The sequence below is a fragment of the Podarcis vaucheri genome (genome assembly GCF_965113315.1).
Source record: "Podarcis vaucheri genome assembly, chromosome: 5".
Taxonomy (NCBI): domain Eukaryota; kingdom Metazoa; phylum Chordata; class Lepidosauria; order Squamata; family Lacertidae; genus Podarcis; species Podarcis vaucheri.
In genome coordinates, this window is record NC_138763.1 from 64,990,151 (window position 1) to 65,010,978 (window position 20,828).

General features: G+C 39.4%; 1 protein-coding gene and 1 long non-coding RNA gene across 6 annotated transcripts; one reads left to right on the forward strand and one right to left on the reverse strand.

Moving 5' to 3' along the window:
* Positions 1 to 182: 182 nt before the first annotated feature.
* Positions 183 to 15,716, reverse strand: ZNF518A (zinc finger protein 518A). 5 transcript variants are annotated; one of them, XM_082224879.1, is made up of 6 exons: positions 14,018 to 15,716; positions 10,827 to 10,943; positions 8,153 to 8,192; positions 7,903 to 8,020; positions 858 to 7,483; positions 183 to 601 (listed from the first exon to the last, which is right to left on the reverse strand). In XM_082224879.1, the coding sequence occupies exon 5, from the start codon at positions 7,376 to 7,378 to the stop codon at positions 2,903 to 2,905; it is 4,476 nt and encodes a 1,491-aa protein (XP_082081005.1). In that variant the 5' UTR covers positions 7,379 to 7,483; positions 7,903 to 8,020; positions 8,153 to 8,192; positions 10,827 to 10,943; positions 14,018 to 15,716; the 3' UTR covers positions 183 to 601; positions 858 to 2,902. The 5 variants fall into 5 exon arrangements, with proteins under 5 accessions (XP_082081005.1, XP_082081004.1, XP_082081007.1 ...); XM_082224878.1 differs by having other exon boundaries at positions 183 to 583; positions 842 to 7,483; XM_082224881.1 differs by lacking the exon at positions 14,018 to 15,716 and adding an exon at positions 13,933 to 13,951 and having other exon boundaries at positions 183 to 583; positions 842 to 7,483.
* LOC309533503 lies at positions 10,827 to 12,087 on the forward strand. The gene is made up of 2 exons (XR_014220269.1): positions 10,827 to 10,959; positions 11,987 to 12,087. It is a non-coding gene; the product is annotated as an uncharacterized lncRNA (long non-coding RNA).
* Positions 15,717 to 20,828: the final 5,112 nt, after the last annotated feature.

The window sequence follows — 20,828 nt, forward strand, 5'->3', positions numbered from 1 at the left end:
AGTCCCATTGACAAGAAACTCAGCTTCTAAATGCAGCAGCAATTTAAGGCTGTTTTCCTGCCTTGAGTACATAATACTAGAAGTGAATGCCATTTAACACAGATATCAAAACTGTATAAAATCTACCGTTTCCTCAAAACCTTTAGCAAATATGTATACAAATAATATTATGCTCTCCAACCTTGTTAACTGTGACAAAGGATTAAAATTTAATAGCAATGTTACAAAAGAAATTAGTGGCAAAAAAATTAGTCACCTTACAAACACCCACTCATGCAGCATTAAAAGTAGTTGTGCTGTAGCAGAGAACAAAAGCCACATTACAAATATACTGCCTGGCTGCTCTACAGCTCAAGCCATGTGGCTGAACCTTTGTGGATGGCATATAAATATTTAAAAGTCTAGCAACAGCCTTACAAGATCTCCTTTCTGGCTTGCATGTTTGTTCAAACTCTTACATTCAAGGTGAGCTTTGTGTCATTATGAAATATTTTCTTTTATAAATACCCAAAATAATTATGAATATAAAAGTTGGAATGTCCACACATGGAAATAGATGCACCATACTACCTCCTTTAGTAAACTTACAGTATTTTTCGCTCTGTAAGATGCACCAGACCACAAGACGCACCTAGTTTTTGGAGGAAAACAAGAAAAAAAATATTCTGACTCTCAGAAGCCAGAACAGGAAGAGGGATCGCTGCGCAGTGAAAACAGGAATCCCTCTTGCTGTTCTGGCTTCTGTGATAGCTGCGCAGCCTGCATTCGCTCCATAAGACGCACACACATTTCCCCTTACTTTTTAGGAGGGAAAAAGTGAGTCTTATAGAGCAAAAAATACGGTATATTGTAGCTACCTTTTTAAAAAGTGTGCATCCTGTAATGTATCTGAGGATGTCACCTCAAGTAACTAAGACCATTTTTTAAAACTATAAATTTCTATCGGCAAGTTAATTACTGAATGTTACCATAAAGACCGGTGCTTTACTCATTGTTTAAAATTATTCAACACAATTAAAGAACAATATATCTCTATAACAAATTTATTAACACCAAGCATGTGCAGGGGAATTTTTAAAAGGTAATTCTGAGTTGCATTTATTGTTTAAAAGCACATCATTTTCCTGAGATACTTTACTTTGTAGGAACTGTTTAAACACTGGAAAAAATTAAAAATACAAATGTGAACCTGTTACTTCTCATTACACTTGATTTTCCTCCCTGCTCAATTCCCTTCAGATATGTCTAAATTTTCTACAGAGGTCCAATACATAACTTAGGTACTGAAACACTGCCAATACTCAAAATTACTCCCTGGCCTTACAACACAAAAATTAAGTATTTGTTATTTCTGTCAATACGGATTATTCACAAAATGCCTGTTCAGACTTGACTTCCTAGGGACAAAGTTGTCTCAACACTAGTAGGTGTTGGGACAGGTGCATTTCTCTTTATCCCTTTCACTTTGGCAGGGGATAGGAGGAGAAAAAGTACTGTTTGATTCAGGCTATCATATACTTATTTAAATGCTGAAGATGTCCAACACATTTTTTTCCAAAATCAAAGATGCAATGTTCTGTGTTACAACATGGATTATTGCACAATCAGCAATAACTTCTGCCAAACTGAGATTTCACTCCTTTCTGTCCCATAAGTAATATCTGAACAGGCCAGACAATTTAAAGATGTAATCTCTAACCTACAAGGAGAAATAAAGACTGACTGCAGGCTATAAGAGGACAGTAGTTTGTATAGTGGATTGTGAATCAACACAACTAAAAGCCTGAGAATCTTGAGTAAAAACCTGATACCATTTCTAGAACATAGCAGCCAGTGCTATACTGTCAAAAAGACAAAAATCTATTCAACAATTAAGAGACCACAATCAAAATGCAAAGAGTTTTTTGTCCAAATCAGAAGATAACCAAATATAAGAGGGTTTTCTTTCCTATTGTGGAGTGACAAATACTCCAGAATTTTATGAGGCATCAATGTATGGGATAAGAAAATCTAGATTGGAGCACTCTTCTAGCCACACAAAAAGACTTACAGAAAAATAGCCATAATCCGATTTCTAGCAAAACCAAAGCCACCACAGCCACAGGCTGCCCTTTATATACATCTGGTGGCAAAATTATTCAGTATAACACAAATCATACTGATTTAATAGGGATGTCAAACATCCACTTGGAATGTTCTTCAATGTACTGTACAAATTGTGAATACATTATATTTACAACTGATCTCATTATCAGGCTTAAACACAATAACATGTTTATTGATTTATATGAAAAATACTTCACTAAGAAAGTAGACAAACTGCACAGAAATAGTACAAGTGTCATGTGCATAGCAATATAGCTTAAAGCATTCACATATGGCTTTGTTTAAAAGAAACTGTTAGAAAACCTGGCCCTATGAGGGCCTGTGGTTATACAGTTGACACAAAGTAAACTGCTTCACATCTTTTAGGCACTTGCTAACAACAGTGTTCATCCCTGGAAAAGAAAAGGGGGGTTGTCTTGAAAGAGCGAGGAAAAATACGGCAATAGCTGTGTGTAGCTGAAAAACATTTTTTTAGTAGTGCATGCACAGAGCTGAAAAAATACAATTCCTGTGCAAGATTTTATAGCAAATAACTGAAGTATAAAAATATGTACACACTTTGATTTTTAAATATATACATAACAAAAGCCCTGAAATTCATTCTCTAAATATATCACATGATAGTAGTAACAAAATGCAATTTGAACTGCAATTGAAGCTATTTAAATTAAATTCATACAGGATAATTTTAGGTGTTAACACATTTGTTTCTTTTAAAAACATCATTTTGATGCTGTCATCCAAAATAATCTGCAAGCAGATGAACTCTTTTGTCTTTTTCAGTCATCACAATAAATTACCCTAATGAATTCCAGTCTCGAGTGGCTTCCATTAGATGACGCTGTCCATGTCCTACCCAATTGTCCTGATTGTCAAATATCCTCCCACAAAACCAGCACCTAAATTTAGTTTTCAGCGTATTATCAGAGGTAGTTTTCACAATCTGATAATTGTTTTTGCTCGTCTTCTTCAGTGTTAATTTTAAAACGAACCTCTCTTTTACAGGACTTACAGGTTTGAGCATTTTGCGTTTTCTTCGAGATAGATCATTAGTAATTATGTACAAACTGTTATAATCTGCTGGCTCCAAAAGAGCATCAATAGTTCTCTTTGACAAGGAGACCTTTAGCACATGTCCTTTAAATTTAGCAATAGTCTTCATAACATTTACAACTTCTGGAACATCTGCATCAGGATGGTTTAGCACTACAACTGGCTGATTTCTTCGGGGGCATTTGATTAATTGTTTGGAATTAAATGGAAGTAGCTTTAGAATCCTCACAGTGTCTTTTGACAATCTTGGTCTACAAGGAGTGCGAATTAAGGATTCAAATTCATTCACATCCATTTGATTTTTCGCTTTACATTTTCGATGCAACATTTTCTTTCTAGGAGGTTCTTGAAGGCCATCTTTAACTTTCCGTTTCAAATTCCTGTTCTTCTGTGAAACCATAGCATCAGAAACTTTAGCACCAGTTTGCTTTGAATGACGTTTAGCTTTTGAAAATTTGTTTGTCGGTGGCCCGGTTGACATCTGGGTTCCAAAAGTGTTCCCTTTGTTAGCACTAACTGTTTGTGCTGAATCAGATGGAATCTTTTGTGACCGTGTCTTTAAATTCCTAAGGGAATGTACAGATTCTACAGAAGTAATAGGATCCTTTGATTTATCACTTGCCAAACAGGCATTTGCTGGCATCAATGTACCTGGAAGCAGTAAGGCATTGCTAGAAGAAAAAGCTGCCTTTTTCTGATCTAGTGCACGACTATTAAGGGAATGCATATTATTGAACTGTAAAGATGACTTAATGTTGCTAATTGGCTGACAATTGTCAGCAGCAGGAAAGGTCTTAATTTTCAAAAAAAGCTTTTGTTGCATTGCTCCAGTTTTCTTTGGTTCACAATTTTGACTATTAGCAGTACCTTGAAGAACATTATGCTTCTGTACTAGGGACTTGTTTGGCGACATACATTTAAGAAAAACTGCTTGTCTACCATCAGGCAAAAGTGCATAAACAGGTTGTTCTTGCCCAACCTCTGGTTGTTTTATCGACTCCAAGGTAGCAACATTACTGGCTTGATGTCCAGCCTGTATTTTCACGGAAGAAATTCTGCTCTCTGAATTTGTCATGTTAAGTTGCTCCTTGTATGACATGCCAGTGGATGAAGCAACCGCTGTCCCACTAACACCAGAATAATTTCTTATACTGCCAGAGCTGTCTATTTTAAATTTCATACCTGATGTAGCTATTTCTTCTTTACCACACTCTTTAGATGCAATTTTCTCTAAAACCTGAGAACTATTTTCAGTGGCATTTGCAATTGTTCCAATTGAGCCACTACCAAAAGTCAAGATCATTCCAGGTCCTTTGTTTAAAAGTAAAGGTGTAGCTCTTGTTGCCTGAACATCTGATGAACTGTTTTTTGGAGGCTTCCCTGAAATAACATGTAATCCTTGTTGATGGGCAAGGCGCAAAGGTACAAAAAACCTTGGGAGAGATGACTGAAGTAGCACTGATTTCTTCTGTTCTGGAAGCATTGGACGGATAGCATTAGGGACATTCAAACTGTAGTGCATCTTGTGTTTTTCCAACTGCTGTGCTAAAATTGAATCTGTTTGACTTTTAAGCAATGCACCAACGCCTGTTGTCCTTGAAGTAGAATGCATTTCATCTGTTCTATGAGCCATCACTGGGAGTCGTCCTTCATTCCTAAAATGAACACCATCATTCGTTGCACTGCCATTCGCATTCAACTCTCTCTTGAATTTAACAGGAGAATTGGTTAAACTGCATGCAGCAGTTGAATCTCTGAAGTGTGCAAATGTTTTACAATCCATTTTATTATTTGGAAATGAGTTGTCATAACCAGTTTTTATATAGTTGAGTGGCTGAGTAGCAGGTTGCCCTCTTAGAACATTTTGTAATGACTGGTTTACTTCAGGTGACAAATAGTTGGATGCCTGAGTACTCTGGAGTGAGAAAACAGATGTTATTTTAGGCATAAGTGATGTATTTACACAATTAGAGACATTTTCTTGTTTTGATTTTTCAGCTACATGTTCCAACACTTGATTTACCTTTGTATTCAAATGCTGCTGGTTATCATGATGATTTTCTATAGGATGCTGTCTGTCAGTAGCATAATTGGATTGGTTAGATGAAAATACTGGAACATTGTTTGTATTTACAAAGCCATGAAGAGACAGCAATGAAGATCTTCTTTCTAGATTTAACACTGTTTGTTGTTGCAGATAAGTGGTTTCATTTACAGGCCTACTCTGGAGAGAAAAGGCGCTGTTGGACATATGGTGTTTGGAGCTATCCAAAGTATCTATTTTGGAATAATTATGGAAAGGCAGTGGTATTTGATTAGAAAAATCAGTTGATGGGCAGTAGATATTATTGTATTTACTGTTGTTTACTTCACCATTCCGTAATTTTAATTCCGTAGGAAAGGTTTTTTTCATAGGGTCATAATGTAGCATGTGTGCACCAGCAGAGGATAAAACCTGAGAATGGTCCTGAGGTACACAATTCCTCCATGAAGAATCTCTATTTCCAGCCTTAGCCACAAAATCACAAGGAAGTGAAGAATCTGGCAAACGAGTTGTAGAGTTTCCTACCATTACAATTTGAGGTTCTACTGTTCGAGATGTATTCAAACTAAAATAATCTGGACTTTCTTGCTTTATTTTTCCTGAATATTGATTAGAAAATGACAATGGAGATGATGCCAATGAGTGAACAGAATAATTTCTAGACATTTGCTGATTAATTTCATGAGGTCCAGCAGTGGAAGGTAAATTGAAGTTGTCAGCTGTCTGCTGCAGACATTCAGTTGAGCCATCTTTTACCCCATCAACCTTATTTTCTGTTGGCAAATTCTGTTTATCTGTAGGGAGCAGTTTTATTACTATATGCTGTTTTCCATCAACCACCTTGAAGCCCATAAATTTAGCACTGTAATTTGCAGGAACAGATATTTTGTTGTTTTTAACCATCAAAACTGTAGGACCATGAACAGCTTTTTTCAGCACACCAGAACCCAAGCCATCTTCTGCTCTACTATATGGTATTGCTGGAGAGGATTTTGCCCCACTGTAGATATGCCTTTCATTTAGAAGATTGTTGTCTTCATTGAGGTGTAATTCTTTTGTAGGCTGGCCTGGCTCTTCAGATTTAGGCTGAATTTCCTTCGCGTTTTTGAGAACTTGTCTGTCCTCTTCTCCAGTTCTACAACTGCCAGTAGTCATTCTTTTACGTCTCCACAGGGCCTTCCTCGATGCACCTGTTTTGTACCTTTTCAAGATAAGTTTTAGTCCTGTTGAAGTTTTCTTCATCTTCTCATTGTTATCTGTATCCGTTTTATCTTTTGCATAGACGTGGTCTCTGTGTAATGTAATAATATGTTTTAAAAGATAGTTTTTCCGTGATGCCATGTAGTTACAATATTGACAACTGAAAGGAAATGTGCCGGTGTGTGAAGCAACATGTTTCTGAGACTCTTCTTTTGAAAAACTTGCATGGTGACATTTATCGCATTTATATTGTATTTCATTGTGCCGATGAATATGCTGAACAAATGTGCCAACATCATGGGTGGAAAATCTACATCTTTCACATTGAAAATGGCCATTTACACAGTGCCTAGATGTGAAATGTTTTGTTAGGTCCAACAAAGTATATCTATTATCATCATTACAGATTTCACATTTTACTAAAGTGCTACGATGTGTTCGACGGTGTTGATTAAATGATTGGAAGTCATTAGCTGAAAAATTACACATTTCACAGGGGTAAGATGGCAACTCTCCACGATGTAACAGCTGGAAATGCTTCTGCAGATCATTTGGACTGTACTTAACATTGTTTCTGCATTTGGTACAGCTAAAATTCAGTATCTTTGCAGATGTTTTCAATCCCTCCTCATAATTCAGTCTTGGTTTACTATGTGGAATATCAGTCTCAGAAAAGTTGCTTCCATTCACATCCATGTGCATGGAAAAGGCTCTTGCAGGCTGTTCTTTACATTGAAATACTTTCATGTATCTGTCAATTTCATGTGTACATAGCACTTCATTTGGAATATTTACCCTAGGCAGCTCTATTTTCACATTTCTCAGTCCATAGGTGAGAATATCTGAAATTGCAGGTTGAGTTATATACCCCTTAACAGAAGTATCCAATGTAGGAACACTTGTTCTATCTAACTCATTGTTATGTAACAAACTTGTATTTTGGATGCAAAAGGATGGTTCTTGTTCAGATGGCATTTTTCCTAAAGTACTCTGTAATTTACTATTTTTGTACTCTTCGTTATTTAAGAGACTTTTGTGCAGAAGTACTCAGAGTTCCAGGATTTCCTCAGTTTAGTAAATCTGGAATTAAAAGTACAAAGTTAATTTTAAAGGTTAAAAGGGGGGAAGATACCCATAGTTTCACATACTAAAAGCAGCATAATGACTGACACCTGTGTGCTAACATAGCCATTAAAACTAAAAAGGCACAAAGCTTTTGATCAAAGTTGTTTTTTTGTCACCACAGACATGTCACATTTTCCCCCATTAAACCCATAATCCCCTTGATGTGGATTAAGAATTGAAACCTTCACAGTGACACTCAAAACCTTTCAGCTATTGGGGTCTCCTTTTATATACTCAGATTACTTTGCTCCTCCCACATACGAGTTATTCTCATAGGTTAATTCCTACATGAGTTAATGCAGTGCCAGAAGCAATGTGCCGTTGTTTCAGCCACAGCTTTTCTCCCAAATCAGTAGAAGACAGTCAAACCCTACCTAGTTATGTTCCTGGCCTTCCACCTCCAAGGTGATCAGTAAGTGAATCTTCACCCAGTTTCCTATGATCGCCCCATATTCTACACATTTGGACATGATGGACTGCTTAACACAGAGGCTGCCAACCATTTTATAAAAAACAAAATACACAAACAGGAGACTCAATTACCAACAAGCACAGACTGTACCATGACAACATGAAATGAAAATAACCTTAAATGTCAACTAGGACTTCAAGCAGGCAACTTACCAGAAATCTCAATTAAGTAGATTTTAAAAGATGCTTCACTCTGCAATATAGCAAACAAAAAACCCCTTACTACGTGTTCTGAAAGATAAACTCTCACAGGAATAATATGTATACATCAGGAGCAAAAGACAGAAATTTGAAAATATGTGTCCCTCAGTGGTATCAGACCTAAACATTTCTAACACAGGTCTTTCCCCTGAGTAGATGTTTTGCTGTGGAAAATCCTCTTGTCGGGGGCGGGGGGTATCATTAAACAGAATTGATGTGCAGGCATTATGCCCGAACGAGGAACTGGGGGGGTAGTAGGAAAGACAGGGTCATGCAAGTCGCCCCTCTTAGCAACATTCTTGCATGCACCAGTCTTCTTCCCACATTGAGCCAGAATGTCTGATGGGGTTTTCTAAGTACTTTTGGTTGAACACACTTAGAACCCCCTTTTAAATCTTACTACTCAACACACGGTGGTCAGGGTAGACCCTGCACATACAGAGGCATTAGGCATACAGCAGTATGTGGTCCTATTCCCCTTCCAGGATTTGAAAATTCTAGCACCTAAACAGAGCTAGAGAGGTCTTTGTTTTCCTATATGCCGTTATGTTATCTATAATGTTGTTCACCAAATTAAAGCAATGAAGTCCAAGGGTTCCAACACTGGTTGATGTTCTCCTTTTCTAGCTCAAAGCATAGTAGCAATGTTTGAAGTTCTCAAATGGAAGCAGCATTAGGCAATTTTGTACTTGGTTCAAATGCCATGTCCTTGCCATTGTGCAACACCTAATGGATACTCCTATATCGAGTCCATCACCAGATGATGTAATCTATTACAATGTCAGAAAATATAGCCCTTCCTCTCTGCTTCCTCAGCAAAACTCTGGCCCCTGCCCTGGTAATTTCTTTCTTTAGCTACTGCCATCTCAGGTCTTCCACTGTCCCATCTTCATCCACTCATCTCCATCTAACATTATGCTGACAATGTCACCTCCCTTGGCAAACTGACCATGTGATGCCCCTTCTTAAATCCCTATACTGGCTTCCTATCCCCTTCCAGATCATGGCCGACTCAGTTCCCATGTATCTTAAAAATTGTATCCATCCATACTGACCTTCTCAGGCTTTTAAGATCTACAGAGGGGGCTCTCTTAGTACAGTGGTACCTCGGGTTACAGACACTTCAGGTTACATACTCTGCTAACCCAGAAATAGTACCTCGGTTAAGAACTTTGCTTCAGGATGAGAACAGAAATCGTGCGGCGACAGCGGGAGGTCCCATTAGCTAAAGTGGTACTTCAGGTTAAGAACAGTTTCAGGTTAAGAACGGACCTCCAGAACGAATTAAGTTCTTAACCCGAGGTACCACTGTAATTCCACCAACCACAGAAGTAAGAGAATAGAACCCAAGAGAAGACTTTCTCTGTGACAGCCTCTAAACTATGGAACTCCCTACAGAGCTGCATTTAGCATCTTCAATATACAGTGTACCTCTGGTTACGTACTTAATTCGTTCCGGAGGTCCGTTCTTAACCTGAAACTGTTCTTAACCTGAAGTACCACTTTAGCTAATGGGGCCTCATGCTGCCGCCGTGCCGCCATTTCTGTTCTCATCCTGAAGCAAAGTTCTTAACCCGAGATAATATTTCTGGGTTAGTGGAATCTGTAACCTGAAGCGTATGTAACCTGAAGCACATGTAACCTGAGGTACCACTGCACAGTTTTTGCTGTATGCTGTAGACAAACCTCTTCTACCCTGGCCTTCAACTGTTTCATGGGACCCACCACTTTTGCTGAATTTATATTGTTCTTCTCAATTTTGAACGGTTTTACTTGTTTTATAATTGTAACAGTTTAAGCTTTTTAAATAATTGTACATTATACTGTTGTAACTCACCCTGGGAACTTATGGTGAAGGGTGGGTGAGAAATCTGACAAATAAATAAATAAATACATTTCTTGTGCTCATCTTCTAATCCTTCCACGTTCCATGGCCTTCCTCCCCATTATCTCTCTGCTCTTATATCTTAACACATCTCTTCCTTTGGCTTTTACCTCTTCAGCTCCATTACCCACTGTTGTCTAAAAGTCTCATTCTTCACCCTTTGTCCCTTGCTGCCTCAAATACCTCCCAGAATGTGTCCAACCATCTCCTTTACCTCATTCAAATTTCTCCTAAAAACTCACCTTTGGAACAATCTTCTAGTGATAATACCCTATAGTAACTAAGCCAAAGAAACTTAATTGCATCTTATTCCCCTGTTTTCCACTGCTTTCATTGCCAATGTTGTTTTCCTTTGTTAGGTTTCAGATTGTAAGAACATGTAAAGTGCCATGTACACAGATGGTGCTATATAAATAATAATAACCAACATAGGCAACCAGGCATGTTGTGATTTACAAGTCTGAACACATAAACGTAACGGGTGATATCCAACTATTCTGTGAACTGACCTGAGACCTCTGGGTATAGGGTGGTATATAAATTCCAGGTATAGGGCAGTATAAAAATAAATAATTAAGAGCACACTCACTGCAATCGATGGATTTTAAGTTGATTTTGGTACTACTCTGAGTATAACTAACATTAGATATCACTCAACAGCATTTGAGAATACAGCATATTTTAAACAAAACTCTCCCACAGTGCATTTTAACTTTAACCACAGATAAGTAATAAACTTACTGTTTAAAAAGATTAAAAATCCATTCTTCAGTAGTCTGTTCAATACTTTTCTTTTCCAAGAGATGGAAGGCATAAAACAGAGGGTCAAAAGACACTGCATTCAATGTACCAAAAATTCTGAAATAAAGAATATGTTTTTAAAAACACAAACATAGGAACAACTGAGAAGTCACTACCACCTGAGATCTAACAGCAAAAAAATAGGTAATTTTACTCTAAATGTGGTCATTCATAATATGGCCAGAAAGGAGGGAGGGATTTATGTCAATATCTAGAAGTTTTGCAAGTTTTTGTAGTTCTGCATATAGCTGGCACTAAGTATTTACTAATACTCCCTTTTAAAAAATGATATTGTTGACTACAAATCTGTAGCATTTTTTGACTCCTGACTTTTAGCAGGATAATCTAAATCAAATAAATGCCCACTATGACAGAGATTCTAAACAAATACTGTAAACTAGGGAAATGCCAAGTTTAATTTATTCTCCTAAATCTCACCAACCTTACACATCTCTACAAGTCTTCTACACTTTGGAATAGAAACCTGGCTATGCTAGCTAACTTTAAAGCACATGTAACGAGCTTCCTTAATACCTAATATTTACATTGCTTATTTGTAAATTAACCTGCAAATATTTATCTGCAGAAACTGGAAATCTATTTCCCAAAATATTCCAAAAATAGTTAAAAGATGTCAGAAATGAATTTGTTCATGTTACAAAACAAGGGCTGCACTCCTACTTTTGAGTAAACACAAAGGGGATTGGACTAAACACATGCACTTTATTGATTTTGCAAGCTTTAAAATAGTGCAGACACCACTAGTTTACTAAGGGTGTAATCCTGTGGTACCTGGGAAGGAGTCCCAGAAACCATAAAGTATCTCTAGAAGTGGACCACTGTCAAGTGGTTCCCTGGATGGCAACAGTGCTTTCTGCTGCCATGGCTACCCTACCAGTGGTGGGCCCAAAACTAGAAGGATATTAGCATACATTGAGGGCAGCCAAGGATCTGCAGGATCCTACACTTCTTCATTCACCCATCATGACTCCAAATGGAGCCACAAACTACAGTAGCCTAAGAGCTGGCATACCTAATTCCCTGCAATGGAAAGCAACGATAACAGAAAAAATGGTCACCCCTTCCTCACCTTCTGCCAGCAAGGCTTTGAAAATGGAAGTCACTCTGCCACAGATCTTTCCCACCCAGTAGGACTGCTCTGCTCACTTCCCGCTTCCCCAGATTAGATTACTTACAAGTTTTTTAAAAAAAACCTGTTTAAATTTAGGATTTTCTAGACAGCAGCAACTTGAAAACCAGAGTACACAATCAAAAGCATGAAATCTTTCACAGAGAAAGAGGTCTGTTCTATGCAGAGATATGTGCGATGGGGACCAGAGAAGGATCTTAACAGGCTAAATCACTCTGCCCAAGGATTAAAAGCAGATATATCTTTAAAAAAAACAAAAAACCCAAACCTCAAATTTAGAACAATTTTAGTATCTCCTTATACAGGCTGAAGCCTAGAATCTAGTTACCAAAACATACATTATTTTAATGTCAAAAAACAAACCCAATAAATCAATCTTACAAACTATCATTCTTGGTTCAGCATTGTAACCTACATGCAATGTAGTCACCTTTTTTAAAAGAGATGTCTCAAGTCTACTGATCAATTTCCTATACAAAATATCCCATATTTTGCAAGAGTTGAAGGAACAGGAAAGACAAATTATCTCCATAGTTTGTATAAAATGTGTCTACTTGTAACACTGCAACTTCTGGTAGTATCTTTCTTATTACAGAATCAAGCCTTTGTGTTTTCACGTCTTTGTGTTTCATGTGAGCAAGACTGGACTGGCAGATTTAGAATTTTCTCAACTTAAGTTGTAATACAGGTCCATCTTACAAATTATCCACATAGGTACATCCCACTATATTATTATACAGCAATATATCACTCACTATAATTTAGTGAGACAGCCAGTGAGAACAAAAATGATTAGCACATTTCCATGGTTATATAAGAATCTTTGCACTATCTTAAGGAATTTTCATGAACAATTGGCTTTGTTGGTTTTCCTTTCCAAATAACTTCTTTCAAGCTGCAGCAACGCATGCTACTTAACTTCAGTCCTATGGTAACACAATCATAAATATCAGCAACCAAAATCAGCTCAGTACTTTGTTGTAAGCAAGAGAGGATGATCTCAGCAAGTCTTTTTTGGTGCAAGGCTGCACCCAAGCAAAACAAGATGGCAGTCAACAACAAAGCGAACTCCCTCTCTCTCTCTCATTCTGCAGGAAGTGCTTCCTAGCCAAGTTAATCCTTTCAACACAATCCAGATAGGGCAATGCTCAGCATCTGCACTTGGAAAGGGTGAAGGGCCTTTGCCCCAAGTCAAGCCCATGATAACCCTTGTTGAGTTTTGAAACCATGGAGTCTGGCCTGCCAACTTGCTGTCTTTAGGTCTCAATAGCTTTTAAGGTTCTGGAGGAGTCCATAAACTGGCGGGAAAACAAAAGACCACCCAACTCATCCGTCTGCCTGGACACAAAAAAAGCCCTTTCGGGTTGAGTTGGGCTTCCTGGGCGCCTCTAGACCTTTTGGGCGCCATAGGGAGAAGAACTGCCAGGCCCCTCAGGTGTCGCTCAGGGGCACCAACCTCGCTATTTTGGTCCCCATGGAGCTGTGTTTCGGGGGGGCAGGGGGAGGGGGGGTCAAGCTGCTCGCGCCCCCGTCCTTGAAAGGGGGTCCCTGTCTGAAGCCGCGAGGAGGAGACGGGGCGCTGCCGAACAGCAACTCTCATCCTGGAACGGCGGAGGGATACACGCGCGCTATGTTGGTCGAGCCTTCGCCCACAGAGGCGCGAGCAGCCGCGCGGCCAACGGCGCGTGGCCCCTCAATAGTCGCACCCCTTGAATGAGGTGCACTTCTCTCTCTCTCTCTCTCCCCAAAACCAAGCCGCGACCGCGGGACTATTTGATGCCTCGGCCCAACAAGAGGGCGGGTTCCTGCCCAACTACCGGGATTCGCCCGTCCCGCTGAAGAAGCTGCCCCCTCCCGCCGCCCGTATGGGGTGGGGGGATCCCGCCTCCCCGTTACCTCGCTGGGCATCCAGGGCCCCGCGACTCCCCCGCGACCTCCCTCCCCCCCTACGCTGGGCACGAGCGCCGGGCGCCTAGATTACCTCGCCCGTCTCCATAGTCCGACGAGTCACAATTGGCGGCCATTATAGTTTTCCATCCGGGGACTCCGGCAGTTTGACGAGCTCAGCAATGGAAGGCGGGGTGACTGTGGCGGAGGGATATGTCGGCGCACAGGAGAGGGGGCGGAAGGACGGAGGCCCAGCGAAGTTCGGGGGGCGCGAGGAGACGCCGGGGGGGGGGGCTGCCGACGACCCCCGTTTTGCCGCTGAGGAGGCGCCACGACCTGCGCGCCGTTGTTGTTTTTTTTCCCTCGTCGCTTTCACGTACCACGAAAGCTGCCTCGGTGGCGACGGCGGCAACCGCCGGCCGGGGAGTTTTTCTGTCAAAGTAATGAAGGCAGGAGCGGCAACACGGCCGAGTCCCTCCTCTTCCTCCTCCCCGCCTGTTATTTGTGTGTGTGTGAGAGAGAGAGAGAGAGAGAAAGGAAGGCTGTGGGGGTGGATTACTAACACCAATACACACTACCAGATCCAACAAAGAGGCACCCATAGTCCACCCCTCACGGGTGGCCAACGAAACGGCCTGGTGCCACACAAGCACATACATACACACAAGCAAAGCCCATCCCGGGAAGCAAAACAGGGCGCCATCATGTCCTCTCCCTCAGCCAAGGGATGTCGACGACATCACCCACTTCTTCCCCCGTTGCTCATCCATCAGCCGCACGCGGCCATTGTCTGGAAGCCGCCTCCTGATATCAGCAATGTATTTGCCCTCCTTCCAGTGCTCATCTTTCAGTTGCAGATAGCAGTCCTTTTGTGCTCAAAAGAAGAAGGAAAACGCGGCCTGTTTCCCCTTCTCTTGCATGAAGACAATGGCGTTGTTCTTTGCACACTCGCGAAATGCAAAGGGAAGGGGAAATGGCCTCCTCGAAGCAGCGTGTATATGAACCCAGCTTAGCTGCAAAACAAAGCAGACCGGGACGAGAATTGCTGAGTGGCACAATAGAAGCATGAATATGTAGCACGAATCGCATTTGTTGAAAACCTAGGTGAACGTTATCAGGAGGACCTAAAAATGGGGGGTGAAGCCAGTGCTGAAGCTCTCTTTGTGACAGACAACCCTTTGGTTGGTATATGGAAGGTAATTCTTTGCTTAGCTGTTACTGCAACACGGAGGGTAAGCTTTACAAGCCAAAGGATTGCGTCCAAATTCGACATTTTTGCATCCTTGCTGAAGCAAATCCAGCACAGCGTTATTCAACATATGAACAGCCATATTTGGATTTTAAGACCAGAGTCAAATGCAAAGAAGGAAGCTAGCAGGAAAAATATTTGGAGCATAAAGGGTGGTTTAAATGACAACATGCAGTATAAAGAAAATAGATTGGCTTCCTGTGTTCTATGGAAGATCTTAGATGCAGAGCTAAAACAAATGTAACATTCAAAAAAATGTCATCCTTACATTCCCAGGAAGGGAGTTCAATAAACAGATCTTCAAACTCTGTTATTCAGAGTTGAATTTCTCCATCAGACTCAACTCTGCCATTCTCTCCCCCCCACCCCGTTCTGTATTTGAACTTCCAAAAGCAAATACTGTTTCAACAGTCAGAGAAAAAGTGCAACTTTTCAAAGGACTATAAAACCTTTAGACATTTGCTAAAGATTCATTACTTTATGAAAAATACGACTATTTATTTTCAATGAACAAACTTTCAAAGCGAATGCTTATCCAAAAACCTACTTACATATTAAATCTATTTTTATTTGGCTTATTTTTTTGAAAATATGATATCCTACCTTTCTGTTTAGATTACTAAATGTTCAGTATGACTAACAAATATATAAAATGTTGATAGCATGTACAATGTATATAAATGCATCTAGGAAGTAAGATGCACTTTTCATAAATCATGAAATAAAGCATTTGTGACTGTGGAGAGATCATGTTTTACTGGGTTTGTTTTACATACTGTGTAGGAATTCGCTATGTGTCCATAGTTTTGTGAAGAGCTAAGTTTAAAATACAAAGTATCTATTGCTGACTAGCAGCTGGTTGTTACATGAGACTGGTCTGGAAAGAAGCAAGGTTCTTTTTTATACTGAGTAATAAATTGCACTTCTGATTGGCTGTAAGATGGAAAATTATTGGGCACTCATTCAACAGAATAGGTGATATTACAGGAAGGGGATGAGAATTCTTTGGCATTCAAATTTGTTTAAGTGAAGAATACGCTGGCTGGAATATAAATAGGCTGGAGGGGAAGCAATGTCGGCAAGAGGCGATTGCAGTAAAGTGGGGGTTTTTACCCAGGGGGTGCCAATACCACTCCTAGCAAGGATAGAAGGGATCCTAGGTATGTCTCTGGCTACCAAATATCTTTAGGGCTGGTTCAATCAGCTGCTCCCCCCCCCCTCATGGTAGCAGAACATCAATGCCCCAATGGTTTTCTATGTCTTTATTTTTACTGCCTCCATATAACACTTCCAACAGAAAGTTTCATTAAAGAGTACACCCAGGTATCTAAATGAGCAAGTTGATTCTATAGCCTGCTAATCCAAGCACAATCTATACCTAGGAATGTGTCTGTCAAAAATCATAATCTTGGTCTTAGAGTAATTTATAGATAGATTTTCCTGTCTACAGTATGTGCTGAGGCCCAGTCAGGAAAAGCAGAACAGCATTAAACCACCTGCATACACCAAGATTGAGATCTTTGTGTTCCTAACTACTGGAGCGGGGGAGTTTGCATTGGGTAAATATAAAAGTTAAAAAGAATGGGAGCCAGAATGCAACTTTTCTTCACTCCTCATGACATTTTAAAAGCATCAGTCACATCACCGTTTAAACCTACTTTGACCCTCATTTCTGTGGTGCTGTATAGTTCTTGGATCAATAGCGGAAGTCTGCAGTCAATGTTGGCAGTTTGAAATTTATCTTGCAGAGTTGAATGCAGAAAAAAGATAAATTAAGGTTACATAAAGATTATTCGTAATGCTCTTACTATATTTTCTTACAATATGGTTCAGAATAAAACATTGATCAACAGTACTGCCTCCTCTTCTGAAAGGATTGTTTACTCTTCCGTATGTAGCAATTGCCTTTGCTATACACCACAAACTGATTTTTCCACCCTCCTAATTTCAAAAGTCCTTTGCCATGCAAATATGTGGGAGACTACTCAGGAAAGACAACTCCAATACACTACTGAGCAACAGAACTAATTTGGCACCTCTTTGAGTCATCTTATGTCTGCCTCTCTCCATAAAAATCTTTTTTCTTTTTGAGCTGTGTGCTTTCTCCTCTTCTGAAAACTTTATTTATAAAGCTACACACAACAGATACATTTATTCCACATAAATTACCAGTAATCCAGAATAACTGTCCTCCCCAATTTTTGGTTCTACATTGCTGTTTAAAATGTATTCTTTATTCATAAGTGACATTCGAAAGTAGGAGTATACACTTGTGCCCCCCTCTGTATGTTTTATTCCATGTTTGGAGCAAACATGGTGAGCAAAAAGCTGGAAGGGTCAATTAAACCACTTTAATTGGATATCTTCTGGATGCTATAACTTAATCATTAGGAAAGCTACGGTATTTTTCCACTGCCATATAGAATTAATTATTTTACAGAACGTCTATCATGTTCTCATTGACATGCATTGTATTTTTCATCATTATTTCTTTTTTCTTTTCTGATAATCCAAATCCTGTTTAGAAAATATGCAAGTGAACAAAGCAGAACCTAAAACAAAACACTCACAAGAGACAGTGCAGATGGAATGGTGTTTTTAATTAAGTCAACTTTTTGTTGGGTGTAAAGAGAGCAATATTTCAGACAAAGTCCCTTGAAGCTGGAAATAATGTATTCATTTTCATTAAAGAATGTTGGCCTGATGCAATATATCAACCTACCAACTTGATTTCTCTCACTTCCTAGTACTCTAATGACAATAGTAATCTGTAGTATGCAATCCTTTGTATGTAACAATTGATGGAAGCTGAAAAATAGACTGATAACCCCATGCTATAGCTCAGTTATGGAATATGTGTGGTAAACCAGTGGGCAAGACAGGAAATCAGTTTACAAGTGGGCATGCATTGCATCAGAAAGTAAAAGGAAGCTTGAAGAGCTGGAATGGGTTTAAGAATCCATATAATGGCAAAGGAAACCAAGTGAATTAAGATATCTTCTGCAAGGCAGGGAGTTAGTAATAATGGTCATAAAATCATGAAGCTATCTAAATTCCAGTTTTTGAAGTCGCAAAATTGAGCTTCATACAAAACAGCACCAGTAGAGAGAGAGCCAGGAGAGAGAGCCAGTGTGGTGTAGTGGTTAAGAGCGGTAGTCTCGTAATCTGGGGAACTGGGTTCGCGTCTCCGCTCCTCCACATGCAGCTGCTGGGTGACCTTGGGCCAGTCACACTTATTTGAAGTCTCTCAGCCCCACTCACCTCACAGAGTGTTTGTTGTGCGGAAGGGAGGGAAAGGAGAATGTTAGCCGCTTTGAGACTCCTTAAAGGGAGTGAAAGGCGGGATATCAAATCCAAACTCTTCTTCAGTATGATGTTATCTCTCTTAATGAAAAAACTGGAATTAGAGGCCAGTTGGCCTAATTTCTGTACCACACAAATGGAAAGCAATTTTATAAAGACATCTGAATTCATGTATGTATGCAGCAGATTGTGGACCAATGGCATCATGCCTCAACAAAGCCAACAGAACATCTTAACGGTGTCAACAGTATGTGGTTAAAGGTGATCCACATTCCAATGTGCAATATCCATTCCGTATATCCGAAGCACATGTCTTTCCCCACTGAATTCTGGGAACAGTAGCTTATCCCTCACAGTTACAATCCCAGCACCCTTGAAAACTTCCCCAGGATTATTTGGGGAAAGCCGTGTCCTTGAAATGTATGGTGTGAATACAAGGTTGCTTCCTCCCACAGCATTTCAAGTTGCTTTCTTATTTTGCTGTGCAGCCTAGAGTAGGGTCTGGTTTGCCTTCATCCAGTGCCCATTGCCTGCTTTGTTTTCCCTGTGTTCACTGAAGGTGTCATCTGTACATGTGCTTTCATCTGCACATGTGCAACAGCTGCCTGAAATGTATACAACTTAGCTTTACCGCTGCTTCTGTTCTCAAATCAGATGGAAACTGGTTTGAGAGAAAGCGACTCAGACAGAGTATTTAATCAAGAAGTTACAAGATACCTATGGATTGTGGTTTGTGTCATGTGTGCTCAGCTTCAAACACCAGTTATGGAAATGTGCTGGAGCTACAGTAAGCATCAATGTGCAATAAGATAGCAATAGCAGAACAGGTGCATTCATATCTTTGCCAATATCCTGAGGGCGTAGGGTGTATTTTAAATGGATACAAAATAAAGCAGGTGATTAAATGAAAGGTTTCCTTAACAGAAGTAAATGACAGTGTGAAGACAGAAGTGTAAATAGCGAGGAAGTGAAACTGCAGATTGTACAAAAATGTTGAAACTTCTGTCTGCTAATTTCACATAAAGAAAGTCACAATACATGCAAACCTGTAAAATTTAGAGAAGATCTCTCTAACGTATAAAAACAGCAAATTGAATTCTGTGTTGATAAGAACAATATGGAATTTGAGAGAAGAACAGGTTTTAAAAATTGCTTTGACTCTAATAGATGGTGTCATATCCTAAATATCACTCAGGATTCAAAATCATTGAAAACATTTGTATTGCTTTTTCTTTGGGGATTTTTGTATTGCTTTAAAATATTGTTTTGAGAGTGCTGTGGCTACATCTTATATTTCTCCTTGTGCTGAGGAATGCTTCTAGTTGTTACTAGATAGCAACAGTAGGGTGGATGAGTAGGTGGGAGAGAAAGAGAGAGAGAGAGAGAGAGAGAGAGAGAGAGAGATCGAGATCTGCACAGCCATGAGGGTATAGCTGCCTAGGATGTCAAGAGTGTTTCTCTCTTTAATTCTAGTGTTATTCCACAATTTCCATTACAGCCATTTTATGTCATGCCCTCTCCACTGCAATCAATTTGTGATTGACAGCCTCAGCACGCTCTTAAACTGGAAATGTGCCTACTAGTTCAAAAAGGTTGGCAACCTCTGCCCTAAAATATTGTTAATCTTAACTAAATTTAGTCCAACAGCTTGCTGGTTTAGCTATCATTAAGATTATCCATAGTTCAGATGACATAGAAAACTGTGGTTAATCTAAAATGGAAGGAAAAACTTCTCAACTATTTTTCACTGCTGTGCTAGAAGGTGAAATGACCAAGGCTGAGGCTCACAGTGGCTCAATATAGTAATGCTAAATTATGTTTTAGTGTTATGTTCAAACTGGTTCATTAGCTTCGTTGTTGATTAAATAGATGGGATGTAAGCTCATATCGAAGTGTTTAAGATCTATTGATATCAGCTGAACATTCCTTACTTTTTCTGGATTGGCCCCTATGGGATATTTAAGACAGGAGTATTAACTTAAATTTAAATTACTTAATAGAATTTCCCTCCATTAGATCTTCCCTAAAAAGTTTTCCCCAAATATTTCTAATTTAATTTTCAATACTTGAATCATAAGTTCCTGTAGTTACACAAATATATTTATATCTAAATATAAATATATTCCTGTTTAATATAAGGTTTTTAATCTTCATTAAACAAGCAAGGTACTACACACAACTGGCTAATGCTAATTTTTGCTGTTTCAAAATATATCCCAAACACTGGTTTAATTATATACCGTATTTTTCCATCTATAAGACGCCCCCATGTATAAGACGCCCCCTATTTTTGGGCAACAATCAATCGCCAGTCCACTCTCAGCACTATCCATGTATAAGACGTCCCCAAATT